We start from the raw sequence: 25,613 nt of genomic DNA on the forward strand, positions 1-25,613 counted from the left end.
ACCCGTGCATAAACCAGAAAGGTTACGTTTGTTAAATGAGTGTGCAATCTGTGTCTTCGCAACAGCAACTGAGAAGAAGAGAGTGGGGGAGGAAGAGAAGGCGAGGCGCTCATGGGTCCTCGCTGCAGGCCGTTTCTTCGCTGGCTAATCGAGGTTACTATTTTAATGTCTGTCACTTCCTCCTGTCATGACAAGCCACTTTGAGTTAAGCCGGTTCTCAGCTTAGCAGGCTCTCTACCACTCCTTCACTGCAGCTACAGCACCTCCTCCTCCTGCCTGACTCCCCCCACTCCCTCCCTTCCTATACAAGGTGCTAATCTGACTAGCATGTGTGTCACCATCACATCAGACCAGTGCACATTTCAGTTAAGGGAGAGAAAGGAATCAAGGAAAGGAAATGAGGAAAGACCTCTGACCTTTGAGCTGCCTGGCCTGCAAGGACGCTGGTTTAGAGGCGAGCTCGGCCTGTGCTGCCCGCGGTGGGCCGGCCTCAGCTGGGGGGTTTTGGCTTGGCTCCTGCTCAACATATAGAAAAAGAAACAAAAGGTTTACATCATTCTACTGTTTCAACATGATCATGTTCCTTTTTTGCATTGTGCAGACGTGGACAACAGACTAATGCAGGACAAGACCGACTACTTAAAGACAAGAGCTAAGTGGTTTCCAAGGTTGAGGAGAATATGAAAGCAACAGGAAGTAGTGCAGTCAGACAGAGGGAGAACAGAGACGGCTACGCTTTGGCTCACACAAAATCTTACAAAGATTAGATGGCTGAGGTCACTGCCTGATGATGAACTTGTATATATAAATTATTTTGCTTGCTAATGAACCACTCTCTATCCACTGCGGTGGTGAGGTCTGGAAAGCGTAGTTGTCTATTGGGGGGTGGAGTTAAGTGGTATCCACTAAAGGACTCAAGAGGATCAGATACATGAGGAGGGGAGAGGAGCGGGCTGGGACAACACACCCATTGCAGCTGGCCTGCAGCAACATTTACCAGCGGATCGGCCTTCAGCCCTCGGCGGTGAGCAGGTCTGCTGTGCTCCATTTGAGCCCCTTCGACCCACCACTCAGCTCTCATCTGCTCCATCCCCTCGCTTTCATCTGTGCCGTACTCCACGTCAATCTCCGCCCCATGACCAGTAGGTGACCTAGGAGTCCGTGCTGTTTTGCTGACCAGGTAGGGTCTTGGCGGGACAGGACCATGGCCGGGGTTGCTGGCGGCAGTGACAGCCATCTCCTGACTCCTCAGCATGGCCTCCCTCCTAAGGCGGTCCCCCAGCCCTCTGAGCAGTGATCTTTCTTTGCTGTTGGGGGCCGGCTGGGGAGGACCTCGGGCCCGCCTGCTGGTGGGACCCTCATATAAACTCATGTCTTCTTCTTCAGGATAACTGATGGTGTCTACTGTGTCGGCGTAATGCACCCTGTGCTGCGTCTTAGGCTTGACCTGCAGGGGTCTGTGTCGGAGTAAAGGCTCTTTGGTTAGGGATCTGGGATCCCTGTTGTAGTGGTGATGGTGAGGGGGGAAGTGTGGGTTGGGGTGATGCGTGTGATGCTGGGGGGCACGGTGGAGGCGTTCTGAGTCTCTGGCGTGAAGGTGGCTGGGCCTGGGCCGAGGCTGACTGCGGTAGGATGAAGGCTGTTCTTGACTGCTATCTTCTTCTTCTGTGACCTCAGGGATGATGAACAGCTGCTTCTGGTGTTGGACCTGACCAGGCAACTTAAGAATCCTCTCAAAAGTCTCCTCGTCACTGACTGGAGACTCCAACTTGCGCGACTAAAAGGCCAGGCCACAGGTCAAAGCGAGCAAGAATGGGTTGGTGAAGGAGGGACAGGATGTGATATTGTTCAGTGAAAATAAAGGGAAGTGCAGACAAAAGAGAGGACACGCCGGCCATGCAAAACAAAGAGAAAAGAAAGAGGAAGAAAAAACAAACAGAATCTCAATCAAGCATGATCAAAAAAACGACAGAAGAACAGAAGACCACTGAATAACTCAACTATGCAAGAAAAGAAAAACTATGCAAGAAAAGAAAGAAGTATTTAATTCAAAAAGCAGAACTCAGAAAGTGCCGGTACAAATGTGGGTGCGTATGGCCACAAACTATGTAGCATGCTCTTTCTTTTACCCTGTTTGCGGCTCTGTAGCCTCTAGCCTGTGCTTCTCCGAGGTGGTCAGAGTAAAGATCCTCCTCCTCCTCCTCCAGGATGTCGGACAGGTCTGAACGGCTGTTGTCTGCGTGGTAGTCACTGGGAGGCTCCACTAGACCTCTGCTGTAACTCTGCAATAAAATACATCAACATAATAAAACACACTATCAAATTTCACACTCCCTCACATTTAAAATCCTTATTAGTAATTCCATTGAATTTTGGCAAAAAATAAACACATCTGCAACATAAATGATAACATGTTGCAGATTAAAATGCACACTTGAAACAAAGCTGTGCTGCTGAATCTATAAGATATACATACATGGAGCCTTCTGGCCCCATAATAAACCTCAGAGAACCAGAACTGGTAAAAACTCACTTGACTGAAATATGATGCATATATAAATAATGATTTTGGCTTTCTTAATACCAAAGCAAAATGTCAAGAAGTACATGCTCAACATGTTGCATTAAATAGTGTCTCCATTAATCCATCAGGATAGAAAGTTGCTTTACAAGAAACAAATATGTAACTAATAACTAGGGATATTCTAGGGTTTCTGCAGATTCACCAAGTTTAATTTTACACCTGTTCCACAACCATATATCATTAGTTATATCAAGTATGATGGACAGTATGGCCTGGAATTATTTATTATTATTATGTCAGTTCTGTTTTAGTACTTCCAAGCAGCACATCATTGTGTGACTTTGGTGAATCCCAACTAAGCCCTTAAATCACTATGTCCCACAATAACACAAGCAAAGCAACCGTTCGAGGAAGCAGTTGACCAGCAACTCCTGTGTTCCTCCAGGTAAAATTAACGTTTTTGTCAGATGTCTGGTAGCTTTCAAGAGAACATAAATAAAAAGCCTAAGCTCCCTGTCAGAACGAGCCGTCTGACGGCAAAGTAAATTAGCAAAAGTATTCTCATAAAATAGAGTACACTTTAAGTGATATTGATTTTTCTTTGGTCGGGCCTTTTTTATTTGGCTGCTTCTCCAAACTGGAGGCGTGCTGACTGCCATCTACTGTAGATAATAAACTGACTTTGGATGAGCACCTCATACAAGCCCACGTCAAAGTGTCCAAACTATCCCTTTAAGTGGTGAATTAGACACCGCCTCTCGAGGGCTTCCCACCTTTCAGATCAGTTCTCAGCAGTGCTCAGACTCTGCGACACCTACATGTCATATTCAATTTTGTACTGAAGAGTAAACTATTTCAAATAGTGGTCCAAGTCAACAAATCGGGGCTGACCTGCTGCGTTCTACAGTAATCCGGCTGTTGATCCTGTCTCAAGAACTCCTCCATGGACACCAAGCGGGTATTTTCTTGCTCCTCCTCTGTTTCTGATTCCAGCGGTGAGGTGCTGCGGGGTCGGTGGAGGATAAGGTCCTGAGGATTAAGAAAGCCTGTGATTGGGGCTTTGGGTGGGGTAGGGCTCCCGAGATCGGCACCTGGGTCCTCCATGAACTCTACCATGGATGGGAAGGGACGGATCATCTCAGGGCTGTCGGTGTCTCTGCGCTGCTCCAACACTGCTGCTGCCGGTACTGGTGCTTGTGCAGTCGCTGCTACTGGAAACGGTTGAGGTGCTGAGGTGGTGGGGGAGGTCACATTAACCTGAAGATGAGAAAGAAAGTCAAAACAATGCTAACTCACTTTCTACAACTATTCTAGATAAGGGATTTGACTGATTTTTGACTGAGAGAAGGAGCGCAAACTTTGGCAAGCAAATTACTGGAATCGGTTGTTTAGGGTTTTAAAGTGCAATAATTGCCTCAATGAGTTGCAGCTCCAACTGCTGACCAAACTACGATAACTACTGCAGTATCTTTGCCTCATGTCTCTCCCTCCACATCCCCCTTTAACTCCCACACAAGGCACAACTCACAGTTTAATAAGTAAAGAAGTTCTTGTATATAGCAGGGTGTGTACCTCTGGAGTAACGGTGGAGGCTACCGTTAATATGGCCTCACACACAGCCAAGGCAGGCGTAGAAGAGGGGTTGGCCCAGGCTTTCGCATATGAAGCAGATAAGAGAAGATCTTCTGGGTGGAGAACTTCAGGAGGGTTGGCAGCAGCCTCCACTTCGAGGCCAGTGATGTCTGGTGGCAAGGTGCCGGGCAGCATGGAGACTTTGGCAGCAGAGTTTTCGTAGGACGGCGGTGAGGACAGGTGACTGCAGCCTGTAGGGCTGCAGGGTAGGGGTGGCACAACTGGGGTGGTGGTGGTGGTGGTGGCTGGACCTGCCATGATGGCAGCCAGTTTGGAGGGCACATTGACTGGCAAAGAGTCACAGGACTCCCCGTGAGCGGACATGGTGCGGACAGTGAGCTCCTGAGCTGCCAGCAGGGACTGCATCTGAGAGGGGCCCAGCAGGGCACTGCCGGCTGTTGGGGAAGACACCTCCAGAACCTTGGATAGGAGAACCACAGGCATGGTTTTTTAATCCACAAATCACATGGTACAAAACAGTACAGCTGTTTATAAAAAGCAATAGACAGACACTTTATATTCTGAAATTAAGCTGCAAGGCACTGCTTGGTCCCATAAAAAAACGCCAAGTTCTTGCCTTTTTCTTATCAGCGTGTATAGTGTATCCAGTGACACGGACGCCGTTGGATGTCCCAGCAGCATCTATTGTAACCGGCAGCCAGCTGATGAGGGCGATGCCCGGGGAGGGGCCGTGCTCCAGCTGTACATCCAGAGGAGCATCAGGAGGACCTGCAGGGATTGAAAGCATCATACCACATCCAAGTGGCAAGAAGAAAGAAACATCTATTCATATTGATGTAATATTATCTATTATTTATCATATTAAAAATACAATGCTTGGGAAAAAGTGGATATCACAATGGGAACATGATTCTACGGATTAAAAACTGCCATCTAATACTCTAAAGGGACATTAAGAAATATAGAAACCATATACCTGCGTTCCCAGACTGTGGGCATGGAACTTAAGCAAATTTGAATGATCATTTAGAGAAATACAACTCAAACCTGACATGACACTGATTACAATCCTAAAATGTATGCATGAAAAACAAAATATTGACAAGAAGAAGGAGCAAAACGTCTCACAACCTAACTAATGATGTGACTCAGTGCTCATCAAAATACCAAATCCTCACATTGAGCCTCCTCATCTACATGAAATTCCAATACTGTGAGAGGGAAATATCAAAGAAAATGATGAAGAAAAAGCCAACTTGCTCTGATAACAGAAGTCTACTTCATCATCAGTCGGATTATTTGATTTGTGGGTGGGGTAGAGGACGGCATCTGCCATAAACAATCAAGTCCCCCATTTTCCTTCACTTTGAACTAATACATTCTGTGGCGAGGTGCTCAGGCTATTCAATGATGGAGAGAAACACACAAGAGCAGCTCTCATGAATAAACGGATGTCCTTGTGTGGGAGCTAATGGATATAAGACTAACATGAAGCTCTGATGACGGTACTGTTCTAATTCAAGGACTGCAGCCAAATTGACAGACTGCATGCAGGTCTATGGGAGAGACAGGCCCCAACATTAATGGCGTGACCGTCTCAACAATCTCCAATGTGTGGCACAGCAGCAGCGCTACAGTCTATAAAATGTTAATTACGAACATGCGTATGGTTGGAATTAAAAGTCTTTCGATAAAATTGCTCGTACAAAAAGGACGGCTTTCCTTCACATGAACACAAACACCAGAGCTTAAGCACAAAGTTAGTTTGTGATTCAAGAGTCAAACCACCTAACTGGATGTCTGTGATGTTTATTCTCATAGTGAACAGCAGGGTACTTGTGAAGTGCATTTCAGTCTTTAAATTGCTGCAGAAGATTGGTATTATTGAAGGCGTAGATGTGCATATGAAGTCTGATGTTTGGTGCCTAAATTATGATTGAATAATATATAACCGATAATGCACTTCTGGATTGCGACACTGATGTCCTGGGTTGATAAAATGAACATCTGAGTTACCTAATAAAACTAGTTGTTTCTGGACATAACGGTTTTTAATAGATTATCAAAAAGGTGTCTAAAACCTTCCTTTTGATCCAACATTAGCAAGACTTCGCCTCACAGGTTCTGTTCTTGCTCTTGTCCAACATTAAGGTCTTTATATGATTTAGATTTGAATGGGGAGAACGAGCCATGGACTATGTGTCTGAGTGTGGTTAGTTCAGATATGAGATAAAATACTAAATCCTGACCTGCCATCAGGGTGGTGAAGGTGATTGTAGCGCTTCTGTGCTCCCGCCGCTCCACAGGTAACTCCCATGGCGTGCGGTGTGGCCGCGCCTCCACTTTGACGGTGTACTGCAGGCTGGGCAAGAGGTTGTTGAGGCACAGCGAGCAGCAGCCAGCCTTCACCAGCTCACACTCCTCCTCGTTCAAGGACACAATGTGCACATAGTTACTGTTGCTGGGCAGCCAGGTCAGGTTGGCAGAGGTGGCAGTGATCCTCTCCACACGCAGCTGCGTGGGCGCCACACAAACGTCCCGGCCGACCAGCATGCTGCAGCGCAGCTGGTCCGAGGGGCCTTTCTCTGTCAGGCTTTGCACTGACACGCGGTAGGCCTTGAGGTTTATGTCCAACCGCTCCAGCACCGCTTTGGTCTGGGAACCGAAGGGCACATTGAGCCGCAGCTCCTGGTCCACATACACATTATAGCTCCACACATTGCCCCACCCAGCCGGCACCAACGGAGGGTCCCAGCCGATGATGATGCTCTTGGCAAGCTGCTTGATGAGGGTGAGCTTACGTGGGTAAGGCACAATGTCCACACCCACCTCCTCCAAATCCAAGTCCAGGCCGTTGGTGAGGGGGGCTGGGACAGCCAAGGCCGATGCTGAATCTGAGGGGGCTGAGGCAGGGCCAGAGGCGGCAGGGACCTCTGTCCTTTCTGAGGTGCTGACGCCCGCGTGGAGGTGATGCTGGTGGCTGGCACTGTGCAGGCTGCTGTCTAGCAGGGAGTTTTGGGTCATGTCCCCCGTCTCTGGATGGTGAGAGCTCATGACGTCGTCGTCCGATACACGTTCCACGAAATTAGAGGGGACCAGCCCTCTCCGTCCATCCATCAGCTCGCCTGTAAGGAGCCACATTAAAAAACGCTAATTGCTTTCACGATATTGGAAATTCATCAAAACCAATTTAATGTGCGAGTGCTCTTTATCCCGATCTGCAATAAAATCCTCTGTCATCCCACCCCTACTGCAGATGCGACAATATGAACTCCAGATTTACCTTCATAGAAGCCATCATCATCCATGTCTCCGTACACGTAGATGTATTCTCCAGCTGTGAGTGGAAGCTCTACTTCAGGGTTGTCGTTGGGGCCATCATATGGATTATAACTGTGGAAAGTTTACACACAGAGATGTCTTTTAAAAATGAACATATGAAATAACAATGACATCGTAAGATAACTCTTGCCTATGTTTGGCACTGACCTGTATCTTGCAATGAAAACCTGAAGCTTTGCCGCTCCTCTGCTGGCTGTGTAAGGTGCAGGAGCTACGTCAATGTCCAGCTCCTCCACTTCACTGGCGGTGTCCACCTGAGAACACCACGAACACAGGGTGAATTACCTGGACATTTAGGCTATCCAAAAACTGTGTGAAAGGGACATTTTAAGTTTTTTTTTTTAATATTAAAAGCAGAAGTAAATGAATTGTAGAAATAAACAAGCCGACTCATTAAAATGGCTTTTTTCAGTGCAACTTATTAGAGACCTTTTCCTATTTCCTTGAGTGTGTTATATAGATTTTTGTGTGTAAGAGGTTTCCAGAGAGTCAAAGCTTCAAGTCCACGTTCAAAGGGAGTTACCCTCCCCACACAAACACTGCTCCTGAACTGCTTAAAACGCGTTAATTGAAATCTTGCCTTTTATTCAATAAAGTAGTGATGTCACCAAGTAAGACATTTGCATAATATCAAACGCTCCAGAGAGATGGTGAGAAGAGCTGCAGCAGCACAGCCAGGATGGAAAAATAAAGCGTTTGAGTATTAAAGCATGTAAACATGTTCTAGAAGTAACCTGAAATACACGTATGAACCACAAAAGGAGCATTAGAGGTCGACTTTAACATGTTTCTGTATAAAAATATATATTTACTGTAAATACAGAATTAGCTATGAGCTACTTGATGAATGTGAAGATATTGTAAACTGATACTTCTATTATATGGTGATTTAATATCAATGAGTCACTGTTGTTAGTAGAGAATCAACTCGACACCTGAGGTTCATTCATAGTAGTTACACACAGTCCAATATGAGGGCTTGTATATTTATAGCTCCCTGGGAAAACCTTTTTAAGGATAATCACTTACAACTACTACTATATAACCTTCATAATCCACAGTGGCCAACGGATTATCTCACTAAATATGAGCTTTATTGAAATGTGGGTGGACGAGTGACTAGATTATAAGACCACCAAACTATTGGCCATGAGAGACTAGACACTGACTCTTTGCAGACAGGGCATAAAAAAAAATACTACATTGTGGCGTCACAGAGCCAAATAACATGTCTAATGACTGAGCAGAGGAAGCCTGAGCATATTCAACTACAGGCTGTGCTCTCGTGAGATGCAAGGAGGTTAAGGAGGGCTTTTTAATCCATTAAATCCACACAATCAATGTGATCGTGCATTGACGTTTTGGTAATCTTGGTGAGCAATCTGCCTTTCTATGTGGAATCAAAGAAAGCAGAAGAGCTGCAGGCAGGAGCCCTACACAATGATATAACCTGGGTGAACATTATTTTGAAGTTGAATGAGGTATCAGTGTGTTACGGTGGCGGACAGCACGGCTTCAGTTTGGAGAAACAGACTATAGGCGAGGCAGCAAAGCAATGTATTGTTGTGGATTTTGGCAGCGGCAAAACTTACTTTAGACACCTAAAAGAAAGGTCGACCTAAAAAATCAATATCATTTTAAGAGTGTGCTATATTTAGAATATTTTCACCGCCGTCAGACTGCAGGGAACTGTAGAGTCACCAGATTCTTTTGATGAACATCAGTACTTTGACTGCTGAACCTATAAGATATATATCAGTACTATGGCCACCTTCTGGCATTGGCCCAATACATAAACCTTTGAGAAACAGAACTGGTAAGAGCTGAATTGACTGAAATTTGATGTAAATGTATTAACTTATGATTTTGGCTTTCTTAATAAGAGATAAAAAGTACATGTTGCATTCTGCATTTGCACCATTCATCCATTAGGATAAAGTCATGCTTTGACAAGTTGCTTTAAAGCAAAATATACTTAACTGATAAAAAGGGTATATTTTAATAAAATAAAATTCTATCATATGTTTTGCTGCTGCCCCGTCTACAGCGGTATATTGCTTTATTCCTGTCTGCTGACTGCCTTCTACTGTAGTTATACAATGACTATGAAGAAGTACCTCATAAAACCCCACTTCAAACAGTTCAGACTATCCCTTTGAAGTTGAGCTGAAACGGCATTTCAAGAGTATGAATTTTGGCTAGCAGAGATTAAGAATAGCTTTTAAATAGCCTTCAAATGGATCATTTTAAGCCCTACCTACAAACTGTATCATAATATGCAAGGTGGCGTACGCTGAATTACTAATTCACATGCAAATTACATATCACTGACTAATGACTAATTCAATTTAGTTTTTTCCTGATAAATGATGAGTAAAGAATGCATTCTGAAATGAGTAACAAGTGATTGCCACGGCTGGTACCTCGTGTGTTGGGCTTGATTTGTGGGGACTGAGGTGGGTCTCAGACTTGGGGCTGAGGTGCGTGGTCTCTGACTTGCTGGAGGAAGAGCCTGACTTGCTGACACTGATGGTGGGCAGCTCTCGATGCTTCGTGACAGGCGAGCGCTCCACCCTGGACAGGCCTGCAGCGTGGGGGGTGGCGCCCAGCCGCAGCGCGGTGGCCACATCTAGCATGAGAGAGGAGAAGAGGATAATACATAATCCACGACTTCAACAGACAACACCGTCACTGGTTAAACTGGTGGAATCCATGAGCAGCGAGGTGGGTGAGGTCACTGGTTGACATGCAGGAGGCTCAAGGTTGAACCTGGCTGATTAAACAGTGGAGGAAAAATCCTGTCTCCATCTGTCTGAGGTCAGAGGTCCCACTACCTTGTGGCACTGTGTGTCACACCAGCCCTGTTAAGCGGGCTTAACTGCTACATTTTCTCACACCAGCCCACGAGCACTGACCCTCATGAGATGGTGAGCATTGCAGACGGTGCTGCATTGCAGGGACGGCATTGCTTTGCAGTCGATGCTGCATTGCAGACGGTGCTACACTGTGACGAGTGGGTGAGATGACGGGTTCGGACATGCCGTGCTTTTGTGACAGTGGCCAACACATACTATGAGTAACAGAGACGGAAAGAGTACCGAGCGGATCATTACCCTCAGGGCAGGAGAGAGTGTCACCTCCCTCGAGACTCCAGAAGGCTATCTCACCCAGAGACACCATATCCCATGAGCCCCCAGTGCAGTCTAAAAACACATGAACAGTGTAAGGAGAAAGAGGTTGGCTGGATACATACAGTGGGAAACGATTTGGACTGGAGTCACACTGTTGTTACGTTCAAGGCAGTTGTGGCTGGGATGATGTTATAAAGGATATTTTAAACACATTGTTTTAAGTTAAAATACATGGCCCTTATAAGTATAAACAGCTGAAATGTAAGAGATTGAGTTGACGTTAGAGAAGAATGAATAAAAGGCAGATAGGTCAGTTTAACATGGATTGGGATGCTGCCCAAACCGAGCTTGGTGACAGGATTTACCTTTGGAAATGCAAGAATCCAAGAAAACAAAACGTAAATATTACAAATTAATCATCGAAATCCCTTTTTAAGCACTTTTGGGATGGGAGTTCATGTCGAGGTCATGTGGCTCACCTCGCTCCGTAGTCAGGCCCACTCCATTGGTCAGAACAGAGAGGCTGGGGTTGTTAAGGAGGCTAGTGCCGGCCAGGTCCACCTTGGAGGCCTGCAGTCGAAACTTCTCCAACTCCTGGGACAGCAAGCCAAACTGTTCGCTCTGGCTGCGACATTTGTCCTCCAGGTCTCGTACCTTAGACTGCACACACGGCGGAACAGAGAGGAAAAACAGCCATGTAGTAAAAACACCGTTTTTAACCAGCTGGCTAAATAAACAAGCAAGTGAGCTCAGATCTTTCTTTATTGGTTGGTTAAGTGTTTGAACACAGGGGCTTATGTTAACATGGATTTGTGCTTTAAGTGAATCTTCAGGGTTTTACACCTCAGTCATGTGGAGGATGTGGATTTTACCATGTGGGCCCGATTTTCATGGAGGCGCAAAGACCAGCGTTCTCTGACTGCTTGGTATTTTCCTGAACTCGACATTTGCTTTGCTGGTCTGTGGGGTATTTTGGTCGGCAGCAGTCAATCAACAATTTATTTATTAATTTAACACTTTCCAAACAGCAGATGAGTTTAAATTGGCATTAATAAAATAATATTTAATGCTGATAAAGCAGTCTGCATGAATCAATAAAAGAATATGAGTGATTCTAACAGTTTCTACAGCTGTTTTATACCGTGTGGTATAAACTCCTGCAACCATCTGAAGGCAGCAGGACAGATACGCTGATAAATCCGCTGCATCAGAGCACAGCGCCACTACGCACGACCATCTGCATTGTTAACCTTCAGTCAATCACGCTACCAAGCTGCTACAAAGTAACCTCACACACCTCTACACACAAGTGACAGGTCGGCTATGACTCGCCATTTGACCTGTTTATGAGAGACACATGAGATTACCGGGACTCATTAATCCTCTGTGTCACAGCCTCCTCTCTACCTTAAAAAAAATCAGCTGTTCATGTTTTATTCTTGAAACGCATCACAAAGCAAACACTGCTGTGTCATAATGTGTTATAAGTAAGTAAATTACAGCAGAATTATGATTGAAATAGTGTTTAATTCCTAATTCTAACTATTTTGTATTATTTCTATCATCACTGAACTAATTTAATCCACACGGCCCTTTTTGCACTTCAATATGAACCATATTACCACTTGGAAACACCCTGAAAGTCCTGGGACCGCTGTTTGTTTGTCATTACGCTTGTATGATTAAAACGGGTGATTTCAAATGATCAGTGTGAGTGTTTTCTCACCACCTTTTTTGTTTGTTTTCTATTTTGTCTTCTCATGATCTCGTTTTCTTATGTGTGCTGCTGTGTATTTATATATGTATTTAAAAAAAATCTGTGTCATGCAGAACATTGTTATGCCTATACAGACATTAACTTGCTTACTATGGAAAATGTTTTGTTTTTATAATAGATAAAAACTAATTTTACACCTGATCTCACACAGTTCTGATTGTTTTGGTGGAAGGACAGATGGTACAACACAATCAGCATACAACTTACAGTAATCATATTGCTGCGTATGTAAGGTATAAATAATACATGAAGTACTTTCTGCAGGACAGACAATATAAACCATCAGTGAAACATTTGTTATAAGCTTCACACACAAATGACAGCATTACAGGTTCAGTCGAAAGAAAAAGGGAGGGAAACAAAGGCAGGTAGTTTTCTGGGGAGATCGGAAACAAGAGTAAAAACCTGAGCTGGAGGGGAAACATACAGTAGTTTATGAGAAGCTACATATTCTGCTTCACGGAGCGTTCACTTCAACAAAGCCACTAGACAGTGGAGTTATTTGCCAGAACACTACAGAGGTTCATCTCAGCTGAGTTTCTATATGTGGCTAATTTCACTTCAGGTTGCGGCGGGAGTTTCCTGGCAGGCCGATCTGACAAAAGCCTCCGCTCGAAAAACTGTCTGAACAACATTTCCTGTTCACTCTTGGCTTTCACCTATGTGACGCCTCGCCTGCAGACAGTTGTTTTCTAGCAACACTGAGCTGAGGTGCTAATGAGTTTTAAAAATGCAGAGAGGAATCACTTATGAACCTCAATTGAATACTCCATTACAAAGTGCCATCCGACTCAGTGACAATCTGCTCAATATAATAGATCAAATAACAAGCCAGCCAGATAAGTGTACTCAGTATAGCTGGGCACGATAATTGTGCCACAGATACACCGTTATCTGTCCTCATGCTAATGACTTGCACCAGCATCAAATGGGCCCTTGTGGCTACATGAAGCATTTGTGGAATACTGTTTTCTAATAATCACTGCAGGGATGTTTCTCCTGCTGTCAATCTAACTATATGAACAAAACTGTCAACGTGAGGCACTCACATTTCAGTAATTGAGGTTTGGTGGTTCTATCTACAGGGGGCGAGGGGGGTTTAGTGGCAGGAAGGGAAACAGTTTGGCCCAGCAAGCTAAAGGTCAACAATACCTGCATGCAGTCCAGTGTATTCTGGTTAGCAGAAAGATAACACACAAAGGAAACACATGCCGTGAGACAATGAGCCAGATAAGTCAAATCATATTAATAAAGTTAAAGCACAGCAGTCTGAGTCCAGGTCCAAAACACAATCCTGTCAGGAGCCAGTATCACTAGAATGTGTCTTTGGCCCTCGGCAGCCAACACCTGCCTGTTGAATGAGCACAGATATCCTGTTTAATCTCACAAAAAGGCAGCGTGTTGACTTGGCAACACCGCTCTGGTTCTCGAGAGGGAAAGACACTTTCTCCTGTGATGCTTTGGGTTTAAATAGAGACAGAAAGTGAGAGAAACAAGGCAAGGGGAAGGAAATAGGTTGTTTTAAAAACAGGAGCAACTATACTCTACCAGCTCCCTCCGCAACACAAGCTGAATCAACTCCTAAAATAAAATACACACTTTGTTTAGCAAAATGCACAGTGTGAACAATGGAGCACAGGCAGCAGACGTATACAGTCATCAAGTGTGTAGGACTTTTTACTTTCTTTTCCCCCCCCATCACTCAAAATCAGCAGCATCAGGGCAGCGGAGAAGCCATCTGTTCAAACGGTTTTCTCGGCGCATGAGTGCTATAAAAATACTAGTGTTTTCTGCAACAGCTTCTGTGCCAGGTGTTTAGATAAGAATAAAGAGCTGCCTCAGAGGCAACGGGCTGTCTTTTGTCTACTAAATACAGAGATGATATTTTTCATATATCAGACAGAAATTCACTAGTACAAGAGAGAAACAATGAGGAAGTCTGAAACATACTCCTCCTCTCTTTATAAATGAGTTCACCCACTTGTGTGACTTTAATGAACTCTGGCACCTTAGATGTTTGTCTTGGTAAGTCATTGTACATTCTTGAAAGCTACTCTGGGCTTTACAGTTAAAAAGCAGAAAAAAAGTGATGTGTGGTGAATAAATGATGCATTTGTTGGTCACACTGGTGCAAAAAGAACTCACCTCCAGCATCTGAACCACTCCTTCATGCTCCCTCTTGGCGTATAACTGAGCCTGAGGATTAAAAAAGACATTAAATTCAGTGTTATGTTGGTTGTTTGCTCATAAAACTCCAACATAGAGAGCTCTGTTGACAAATGCTGCTTTATTGGTGCCCAAAGGTTGCCTCCTGCTGGACAAAGCCACCGGTGATGAGGCTGAATATGTGAAGTGAAGAGGCTGTATGATTCCTACCCGCTGTAACCGTTTGATTTCATCCTGTTTGAACTTAAGGATAGCCAGTGCCTGCTCATGTTCCAATTCCAGCTGCTGCCTTCGCTCGGCGACCTCTCGCATATGCTGTGAAGAACGAAGAATAAATCAGAAGGCATTTTATCACAGTAGGGGGATGAGGAGTGGTAATAATCCAGAGTATCTGAGCCGAGCAGTACCTTTAGGACCTGCTCTAGGTTCTCCAGTTTGGCACGGAGTCTCTGGTTCTCCTCGAGAACTGAATTGTGTTGAGCGGTCACTTCAGAGAGATCTTCCCTCAGCTCCTCATTCTCAGCCCGAGTCTGTCCAACAACAGCAGGAGAAAGGAGAATTCTAGGTCACTCCTCTGCTCATCATTCCTCTTGGTTATTTGGAGACTTTACTCCACACCTACATGACTTGTCTTGCTTGGCCTATTAGCCATTATGTTTGTGAGTAAAATATTATCACAACTGACAGCAATATGAAACCGAGACCGACTTTATAGAGAGAAAAGACAGCTAAACATCGCCTTCCTTTAAAGAGTGGACAGGCCAGGGAGGCACTGACCTGGTCGAGCAGCTGTGCCTTCCTCCTGAGGAGATCCGCCTCCTCCTTTAGTTGCTCATTTTTGCCTCGCTCATCCTCAAGCTGGCTTTCCTGTTACAAAACCAAAGGACAAAGTTCAGATAAAGCTGGGGAAATCCACGTCTTCCCAGTCATCCTTATGTCCACCACCATAATGCTTAAAGCAGACTGGACAGAGAGCATGTGAGAAGCAAATACGGGAACAAGGAGACAGCTCACCAAATCCAGACATCTCTTCTGTCGCTTCTTTACTTCATGCTCAAGGTTTTCACATTCTTTTCTCTTCTTGCTCAGCTCACTTTCCTGAGTGAAAACAAAGCAAAAAGAACCGTTATATCCTTATTTTGAAATCTAACGTGGCTCAAAACTAGATCTATTGTTGTAAGTGGTTTTAAACTGAACAAAGTCTCAAAAAAAGAGCAGGATATACTGTATAAGAGGAAAAGCCATGAAACACACCATGTAATATAGTGACAACTGGTTTGCATTTACATTTTGTAATGAGGAATACATTGGCTTTGGTTTCCATATTGACCTCTGATACGATTGCAGTGAGGTATTACAAAGCTTAGCATCCTTTAATTATTCTAAATGCAGCTTACATGCAGGAGCAGCGTAGGAGAAATCAGCTTATTTCAGCATGGACCTCAATCATGTATTACTGCTGTGACTGTGTGGGGGGAAGCTACAACACAGACAGGCTAATTGCAGACCACCAGGTCTGATCTGCTTCTTTGTGTACCGGTCACACACGCCTGAACTACAGTTATCAAGCAAGCACGAGTGGAAATTCAAAAGGCTGGCGGCTGTTTCAAAATCAACAAAGACACTTGGTGGACACCACCATGTGTCCACTATACAAACGGAGCATAGACTGAAGTCATGACCACGACGACACTCATTGGTTTGTGGAGCACAGTTTGGAAGCAGTCGCCTTTTTTTTGCAATCAGAAGTGACACGAAAGGGTGGAAAGGCTGCAGAAGACATTTTTAAGGCGACCGAAATGTTTCAATTCACTTTCATGAATTGAAAGTACACTATGAATGGGATTAAGTAAAAAAAAATAAAATCATAGATCAAAGTATTGGAATTTTGTTTATTTTGACCCAATGATGGCCCTAGACTTCACCACTTATGATCCAAAAAGGATTAAAACATTCAAACTACATTTAACCTATTTTATCATTACGTCGTGTGCAGACAGACTGTGTACTCTTCAGTTTCAAATGTAATGATGCACAGCATAACACAAACTTACTTAAATGGTATACTTGCTCACTACCTCCAGAATTATGCAGGTTTTAATTAGAACATTAGCAAAATGAGAAAATGGTGCATGCAGAAATGATGAATTTCAGCAAACCATGTAACCAAATAACTTTGGAGTCAATTGCAGCAGGACTGAACATTAAATATGGCTTCTTCTCACTGTCACAAAACTGCCAGCTTTTCAAAATGCTACTAACACATCAGTGAGAGCAGTGAGGGTTGAGCAGATATGATCTTCTTCGTCATGTGCACGGCTCAGAGAAGGGTGAGGAGACTCTTACTGATACTAATGCTGCTGGATCAGCAGTTCTCACATCATCAGATCATGTCTGTAAACTCCATTTTCCAAACCGACTAAGAAAGTCGACGCAGCTCAGAGGGAATATGGTCTATTTAAGCCTTGAGACCCACTTGTAGAATCAGCAAGGGCAATGTGCTACTCTTCTGTTTCCAGAGGACAAGCTCAAAATAATCCCGCTGCATTACATAACAAATCAGACCGTAGCTTTCTCTTCAGTGGCGGCTCAGTCGCAGCACTGAATTCAAGCATCATTTTCACATGAAAACACAAAGTGGATGGTTAGATACCTGCAATCAGGCACAATATGACGTTATTGCTGCTAAGAGCAGTGTAGGGCCCTCATGAACCACTGTCAGGAGGAAATCATTGATTTGGAAGCTCCGCCGCTGACATTGAGTAACTCAATGCATCACCACCCTCTGATTTCACACAAAACAACCAGAATTGTTGCATTCTATTGAATTATGTTGAATACTACTGACAGTTTGTATTACAGGATTGCTTTACTGAGTATTTTTGTCCTCATGAAAGTAATATTTAATAGGCTTTAATACCAAAATTACCAAAAATACCAAAAACAGGATGTGGTAATTTAGCGCTGAATATATAAAAAATGTTGTACTACGTGACAGTGTCATAATGGTGTGTCAGCTGAGTGAAGTAATGGATGCTCTCACCAGAAACTGTAGGTGCTGCTCCTCTGTGTGTTCCTCCTGGTTGGAGGGGGTCGGGCTGAGGCCCGGTTGGGGCGTTACTCGCAGCCCCGACTCCTCCTCCTCTCCGGGAGTCTTCTCACACCTGGATGGAGCTTCATCTAATACCACACACGGGGTCTCTCCTACAACCTGACAGGGACAATCATGCAGTCAGTCACTTCTTATGCACAGATGTAATCCTGAACTAACTTTAAAACGTTACATAACTGAAGCATTGTTTGTTTAGCTGTTAGCATCACTGTAGCATGTTTAGTGAACTGTTCTGTACCTTTAACTCACACACTCACTTACTTTTCAACACTGTAGATGAGCAAATGCAGAAGATATGATACCCATCAATTTTAATACCGTGGTATACCATTAGAACCCTCCTGGAGGAAGACTATTGAGTTTTCCATATATATTAATTTTGAGTGCCATATAGTTCCAGGCAACTCCAAAACTATGTAGATTGATAAACAGCACTGCAGGTGAGAGGGGAAATGTGTATTTTTCACTTTGCGGTGATCTACTACTGAAGCACTGATATGGGAGCAAGTGTATGACTGTTAAACTGTACAGTAACACTCAATGTTACACCCCCTACTGTGAGTGAGGGATTAGTCGCAAGCCTCCTTCCCAGTGGTCCAACCACAATCAAAGAATAATCCAGGGGGAATCCCCTGGACTACATCACATGAGCAGCAAGCCTGTTCTTTCTAATTAGGTTGGGGGCAATGGCTTGAATTGTTTCACAGCAGGCTGCTTTTCTTAGCTATTTTTTATTGATGTATGATTTTTCTAACTTGGATCCAGTTTTGGCGGGGGAATGGGGAATGGGGGGGGGGTGTACAGGCTGACATTGGTTAAGGGTTAAGAGTCAGGAATCAGTATCTAATTTTAGAGCAAACCTACTTATGCTCAAAGTAGAACTGTGCTAGTGCAGCCAAAGCCACGACCCAATAACAGGATCAAAGACGCTCTGCCACGTGCTGTGAAGGGGATCTCTCCCTTATTTTACCTCGTTAGCCACATCACCGGGAGACATCAGGCACAGTTCATGCTTGTGAAAGAAACGTCAGATACTGTCAAATCAGTCACCTAAATAAAAGCATTAATGCATATTAATCAAATAGAGTGTTTATCAAAAGAAAGTGTGTATAATACTTGTTGTTCCTACTGCTGTCAAAGTTTCCATTGGTTGCAAATTTACAAATTCTAGTCCCAAATCTAGCAAATGTAGCAATAACCTGCAATGGCTATTCCATCCATCCATCCATCGTCTACCACTTATCCTGTATTCAGGGTTGTGGGGGGGCTGGAGCCGATCCCAGCTGTCATTGGGTGAAGGCAGGGTACACCCTGGACAGGACGCCAGTCTATCACAGGGCGCAATGCCTATTTAATATTTTGCAAAAATGTAAAGATTCTGTTGAAAATAGTTTAGTCAATCAGTCTTCAGTATGATGACATTGTCATTAAAGAGTCAATGGAGAAACACACCCTGAGATATACTCAGGAACCACAGTATGGTTTGTTTTACATTTCTCTATTCCCTAACAAGAGCTTTGACAGTTGATTGCGCCGCTGAAAAACCTACCAACCGATTCACCCTTGAAACAGTGAATCTGTGATGTTGGACTCGAGATGTTGTGGAGGGATTTAAGATTAAGAAAGAGTTGTAATCCCTTTGTAGTTGCAGTGAAAAAACTAAAACATGACAAGAATTCTGTCTTGACTGGGTCATCGTTATTTTTAGAAACCACAAAACTGTCAGTGAAAGCCACCTGCCAATGACTTTTCATAAAGGAGGAAGCTTCTTCTCGTCGGTGTAACGTGACACTTTATGCACCACAAGATGCCAATCCCAGCCCCCCTTTAATTCTCCCCTCTGCATTACTACCACCACTACGTTTTCTGACTCCATCACACGGTGGATGCAGAGGACCTCAGAGCCACTGTGACTTTTTAGCACCACATCAGTGTCATGTCTGTAAAGTGAAGCGGGGCTGTCCCTGGTTTATCTGTTGGATGGGAGACCAGATGGTGTTAGTAATGGTGATGAAAGGCCAGCAGGAGGCACTAATTCCATTGGCCCCTGTACAAAAACAGTGCATAGGAATCAGGGCTTTAAACAAGTCCTCTGCTGATTTATGTCTGTTTAGTGCTCATTAACCTCTCATCGCATCCAGGCTCCTGATGCCCACCTTCTATTGGTCGGTCATGGTTAAACCAGTTTGTCTTCTTGTGATTCTTAATTAGCGGGTAGCACTTCACACCCGTTGATTTGGCTTAAGTGTGTGGAGTTCACCACGACAACACGGCCGCCACGTGCCGAGGTGGGAGTGACCCATAAGGGGTAAAATCCAGATGCAACTTTGAACAAAACACATCATTTCCCAACATCAAACCTGATTCAGCTTCACTACTTCTAGAACAGGTGACTCATAGTGACAACACATGATACCGAGCGTTACACGATGCTATCGGTCTCCAGGTGAGATCCTTTAAAAGAGCAAAGGGAAAGTGAGAGCTCAAAGCAAACGTAATCAGGGTTCAGGCGACATGTGATATAATTCCGGCATGGTTTTGACGGATGAGCACAGAGAGGGAATATTATATAATGCCTCATTTATACAATGTTATGAGGAATAAAGGGACTGTCATAGAGAGCATTAGATCAAGGCTTAGGCTTTTATGAATTATTTCAAAAGGTTTATGTGCCAACACACTAACCTTACAAAACTTAGTGTGACCCATCGAGCAGCGCATGTTTTACAGATTTTACTTGGTCACTGTGCAATTCTTTTTTTCTTATTTGGACAATTTATAATAAAAAAAAATATCAACTGAGGCAACACATTCAAATGGCACACTGAGCAAAGGCGGTAATCCATTTTGACATTCTTGCAAGTCCCATGTACGTACAGCAACAAAACAAAAATTTAGGAACCAAAATATTGTGTTATTGCTCAACTATTAGCTAAGGAATCATTTTTATTTAGTGATATTGCATAGTCAAAAATACATGAGCTAAAAGAGTATGTGTTGAAGGACTACAAAAATGGCTACCAACATTAAAAACAACATAAATTCACCTCATGTCTGGGGAGTGGTATAGTCCCATTCTGGGTACATAAATCGGTGTTCAGGTGATTTCAAGAGGACGATTTTAATTAATTGTTGATGCATATTCTATTAATTCTTACCCATTTTGAAGAGTGCTGTTTTTATTTATTTGGATTTTAATTTGAACAGGAAAAATATCTAAAACAACAGGGACAAACATCATCATCAGCATCACATTCACTTGAACTAGTGAAGGAAAGAATCACCAGCTGTTTTAAGGCTGCCACCAAACAGAGGAAATGCCACCTTGAACTACTTTTAACAATTGAGGAATATTTAATGATATTTTAACGAAGGTGTGAGCATGAATGTGTGTGACTAAAATACATTTTAAAGATAAATCATCTAGTAAATTAAACATTCATGTATGTTTGGACTTGCATTGGCTTTAAACTTGTCACAGTCAGCGTTTTAAAATACCATCTATCATAAATTAAAAGAAACAGTTGCATTAATATAACACTATTTAGCATCTGAACAGCTGTAATAAAACACTTTAAGGAGGTCAATGTTTAAGGATTGAATACAGAGCACAGCTTATTGTTTGGATTTTGTTTTTAGATTTTAAAAGTGCATAGCTGGTTCCTGCTGTTGAAGCCTCTCATTAAGCCATGCATTGATGTATTGTGTCCCTGTTAGTGTTTCATTGAATATGAATTATCAACCAACCAGTCAATGTTGCATGCATCAGGCAAAGATGTTCTGGTTATTAAGTGTGTTATTATTCAATTCCACTGAACTCAAAGTGTGATGAATACCACACACTGAGATATTTATGAGAATATCATAACAGATTGTTTGGATGCCCTGTGCTGCAGAAATAGCATTAATAACACACTCTGCAGTCGAATACAGAATGGAGGGAAATGAGAATCATTGAGAATAATTTGGTAGGACAAAACCTGGTTGGAGCTCTGAGTGAAAAGGTGTTGGGTCAATACTTATCTGACACTGCAACCAATAACTAAATTACAGCTACCGGGCATTCGTATTCTACAGATCAATGGTAAATGATGAGCTGCCAAGCCAGATGCGAGTGCTATAAATATGATTTGTTGATGCTATTAGAGTGCATATAGGCTGTAACATTTTACAGGCGTGCACCTGTTTGCTTTCATACAGTATAAACGTATGTAATTGTCTGACATGAGGCTTTCGACAGCCGTTTCCAGCTTGATTGAATGATTTGCATTCCCTTGCCGTTTTATTGCCATATAGATTTACGATAAAGTTCAGACTATAACTGATGGAGGCATCTTGTTTTGTCTTTTGGCTTCACTGAGTCATGACATGTCTATATGTCCTAAGGGATCGACAGAGAACACTAGTTCAATACACAAACCAGAAACACCTTCTCCTGTCTGTCTACGCCTGTGCTCTCTGCAAACGTACATCTTTATTGAAATTCAGACGGTTATTATTAGAATTTGCATTAAGTGACTGTTTGCTTCTCAGTCAAAGTAGAATAAAAACATTACTTTGAAGGTGAATGGGACTGAGGAGGTATGACAAAACTGATCCAAAGAATTAATAGTGAATGCAGAAAACATAATAAGTCTAAATAAATAAAGTAAATGCTTCCATCCAGGTGTATTATTAATTAATCATTATCAATAATTGGCCTGATGAAGGATGCAGCCTTGTCTTAGGTCTGACCTCATGTCAGACCAAAGCAGCTGCCTCTGAATGTGTTTTTGTAGGTGAGGTAGAGGCCCACCTCTACGTGCACACTTTTTTGCACTGTGACGTGCCATCGTACACACTTCAAACTGATGTGGTCCATATATACTAAAGGATCAAGTACACCTTAGGCCCATGTGTACTAAAGCAGGGTCAGATCCCATTCAGCAGGCCCTGAATGCCATAAGCACATTGGTGTAATCCCTGCAGACTACTGAAACGGGTAACTGGATCATTTCTTTTAAAAGCACCTTAATGGATTGGCCTGGCCGTTGATTTTCTTTTTAATACGGAGCATATCGATGTCCACCAATCAAACGCTCTACCACCCTGTCACTAAGTTGGCCCGTCCAAAATCTGCATCTGGAAGCTCCAAAATACCCCTGTTATAAAAGCGGGCTGCCCTTGACTAGGCCTCATGCATGTCCTGTTTTTCTAATTTGTAAGAAAGTGGCAGTCCATCACAGACATGGCTGGGATTTAGCAAAGGATTTGCTGAAATTAATATTAAAAAACTACAGCTTTGAGACCTAAAAGAAAAATCCTCCTTAGCTGCAAGTCATTCTGTTACAGCGACCGGCGACATGCAACATACTAATAATCTTTCAGAATAAGCTGGTGATTTTAACATCCAAGACGAATGCAACAGCCGCCTTGAGCCAATTCTCTCACACTCCTGATTCGCCATGACACTGATTAGTTTTCAGCGTTAAGTCAACTTTGAGTCCTGCAGGGCTTCAGGCTCACACCCAAGCAGACGCGTATGAGGGAATCCAAGGAGAGCTGCTATAATGGAGCACTGCGACCGACACACAGAGACAACAAAACGCAGAAAAAGACCTACCCCTTTCGTGTGATCTGTGGCAACGTCAAGGCTTCCCTCGGCCTGCTAGTTATCCAGAGCAGGGCGAGATAGAAAAGTCTCCGGTGCTGCTGGAGTCTTACCTACCACCCAAAACCCTCTCACCGCTGCCACAGCAACAGAGAGCGGATTACTGGACTGTACCATTCTGTTGTTAGAGGGGATTAGAGTTCACACAACATGGCCCCTTTCTGTGTGTGCGCGTGCCTCTGGGAGTGCGTGTGTGCGACCCACAAGCGAGAGATTACCACAATCGGCATTCTCGTTTGAGTTTCACAGGCAGAGAAATTACTCTACTGGAGAATATTACAAAAATAAGAAATAAGATGCATACCTTTAAGTGATGGAAACTGATATTAATGCACAGACATTGCAGCCCTCAGGGACACCATTAAACATATTATTGGTGACAAATAATATATTTTCTGCTTTAAATAACCTATTTATTATATACAGTATGTGCATTTTTTATACTTTTTGGCCAGCGACTGATAAATCTGTGCATCACTTCTCCGGTGAAGAACTGTTTCTAAGAACTGAACCAAGAGAAGAAGATCAGCATTAAATGAAGCGAGGATCAGAGTGTGCGACTTTGGTATCTTTACTCGGGCCCAAGTTAAAGGCAGGGAATCATCTCATTATGGCTTGTGGCAGATTAGTATCGGGTGCAACGACAAGCCATTATATAACACAGCAAAACAGCATCCATGCCAACATAAACATACACTAGGCTTCAGAAAACCTCAGCAGGCCACATTTTACATTCACAAGCAAAGTTGTACTGCAATGTAGTACCGACAGGATCATCACTGGTGTCAAAACATGATGTGGTCTGTGTTCGTTTGTGTTCACATCCTGACAAATACTGTGTTCATTTTTCCACATTTATGCTGACCTCTATTACAGTACGTGCATTATTTTAGTATCAATAAATCAATAAAGAACCTATAATGCAGCAAATATGGCAGAATTTGATCATTAGCTGCTATTTCAACATCAAGTACAGTTGACTTGATGTCATCAGTTTAACTGAAATTGTCCCCTTATATAAATATATATATATATAAATATATTTATATATAATATATATAAATCGATGAGGACCAACAGGGGTCAGTGTAGAGTTGTGTGGGATGACTTTACCTGATCTTCCTCCTCCTCCTCCTCCTCCTCCTCCATTTCCTCACACATGTCTGGGCCACCAGGTTGGGGACTATGGTCGTGCCTCTGTCTGGATGATGTGACCGACAGCTGCCTCTGGAGACGGAGCACCTCCCTCTGAGACTCCCTGAGAAGCCTCTCAAATTCCACTCTGCCAGATGGAAGAGGGGAGCCCTGCAGACACAGAAACATGCATCAAAGCCCACCATGAGACTGTCAATTTTCTCCAGAATTGAGTTTAAGGAATCCCTATAATGAAAACAGAAGTAGATATAGCAGTCAGATGGGACACTGCATAAATAAAAACATGCAGTACAACGGATTCTGAGTTGTGGACACCAACATTATACCTAAAAGGTCCCATTCAAGTTGAGAAAGCCACTACACCCTCCCTCTATGCCCCCCTTGAGGAACGTGTTGCGGTTGAACATGTCATCCAGCACTGACACTGTCACTAGATCAATAGACAGCTTACTCTGTATGCCCCTTCATTATTAAACCCGGCAGATGTTCACATGGAGGAGAATGAACTCTTGAGTAACTGGACCAGTAATTAAAAACAGGCACTCAGAAAGGCAGCCTATTCCTGCACTGTCATCTAGTCAGCAGCAGTGACGCAGCCTTTGTAATAAGGGCTTAGGAGGGAGTTAGGATGAGTAGTACCCATGTTGTCCAGCAGAGAGCGAGCTTGCGGCAGGGATGATGAGTGAGTGATCGGTGGAGGACTTGGGCAAAAAGAACTTGGGAGGTCAATGAAGATCAGAGATAAGTTAAAAAGAGACACCATGAGCCCAAGTCCCATCAGTGACCAAAGCTCAAGTTAATGGAGTTGTGTTAGAAGTACCTTTATGTTTCCCTGCCGGGCCTCCAGCTCTCTGCACTCTTGTTGTAGGGCAGCGATCTCTTTGTCCTTAGATAGCAGCGCATCGGCGTGCTGGGCAAGGTCACGAGCTCGCTGACGGGCAAACGCCCTCTTGTACTGCTCCACTGAGCCGGGTCTCATCAGGGACGGGGAATTCACCTGCAGGAGAGCAAGAAGGAAATATGTGTCAATATGTCACCTGGTAGGACTTCATAGAGGTAGAGTTAGATTTTAACTGAGTATTATTCAAACTTTTACATGAACCAAGGTCTTCTAACATTATAAGTACATTCCCTGTATTGACAGGTGCTGTAGGGAAGTCAGA

The 25,613-nt window shown here is 43.5% G+C and overlaps 1 protein-coding gene across 2 annotated transcripts in view; it reads right to left on the bottom strand.

The window, feature by feature from the left end:
* Positions 1 to 25,613, bottom strand: part of tspoap1 (TSPO associated protein 1) — a 63,491-nt gene that overhangs the window by 11,018 nt on the left and 26,860 nt on the right. The window contains exons 5-25 of one of the 2 annotated variants that reach the window (XM_084028112.1): positions 25,271 to 25,447; positions 24,409 to 24,600; positions 17,577 to 17,744; positions 15,548 to 15,631; positions 15,311 to 15,400; positions 14,941 to 15,063; positions 14,744 to 14,848; positions 14,513 to 14,563; positions 13,916 to 13,948; positions 11,070 to 11,250; positions 10,573 to 10,662; positions 9,883 to 10,088; positions 7,607 to 7,713; positions 7,401 to 7,510; positions 6,367 to 7,242; positions 4,734 to 4,885; positions 4,097 to 4,576; positions 3,416 to 3,781; positions 2,130 to 2,282; positions 998 to 1,777; positions 417 to 516 (exon numbers count right to left, since the gene is read on the bottom strand). In XM_084028112.1, the coding sequence (XP_083884238.1) occupies positions 417 to 516; positions 998 to 1,777; positions 2,130 to 2,282; positions 3,416 to 3,781; positions 4,097 to 4,576; positions 4,734 to 4,885; positions 6,367 to 7,242; positions 7,401 to 7,510; positions 7,607 to 7,713; positions 9,883 to 10,088; positions 10,573 to 10,662; positions 11,070 to 11,250; positions 13,916 to 13,948; positions 14,513 to 14,563; positions 14,744 to 14,848; positions 14,941 to 15,063; positions 15,311 to 15,400; positions 15,548 to 15,631; positions 17,577 to 17,744; positions 24,409 to 24,600; positions 25,271 to 25,447 (4,624 nt within the window). Of the gene's footprint in view, positions 1 to 416; positions 517 to 997; positions 1,778 to 2,129; positions 2,283 to 3,415; positions 3,782 to 4,096; positions 4,577 to 4,733; positions 4,886 to 6,366; positions 7,243 to 7,400; positions 7,511 to 7,606; positions 7,714 to 9,882; positions 10,089 to 10,572; positions 10,663 to 11,069; positions 11,251 to 13,519; positions 13,541 to 13,915; positions 13,949 to 14,512; positions 14,564 to 14,743; positions 14,849 to 14,940; positions 15,064 to 15,310; positions 15,401 to 15,547; positions 15,632 to 17,576; positions 17,745 to 24,408; positions 24,601 to 25,270; positions 25,448 to 25,613 lie in introns of both variants that reach the window. The other variant, XM_084028113.1, reaches the window with a different exon arrangement.

This window comes from Eutrigla gurnardus, assembly GCF_963514095.1.
Source record: "Eutrigla gurnardus genome assembly, chromosome: 15".
NCBI lineage: Eukaryota > Metazoa > Chordata > Actinopteri > Perciformes > Triglidae > Eutrigla > Eutrigla gurnardus.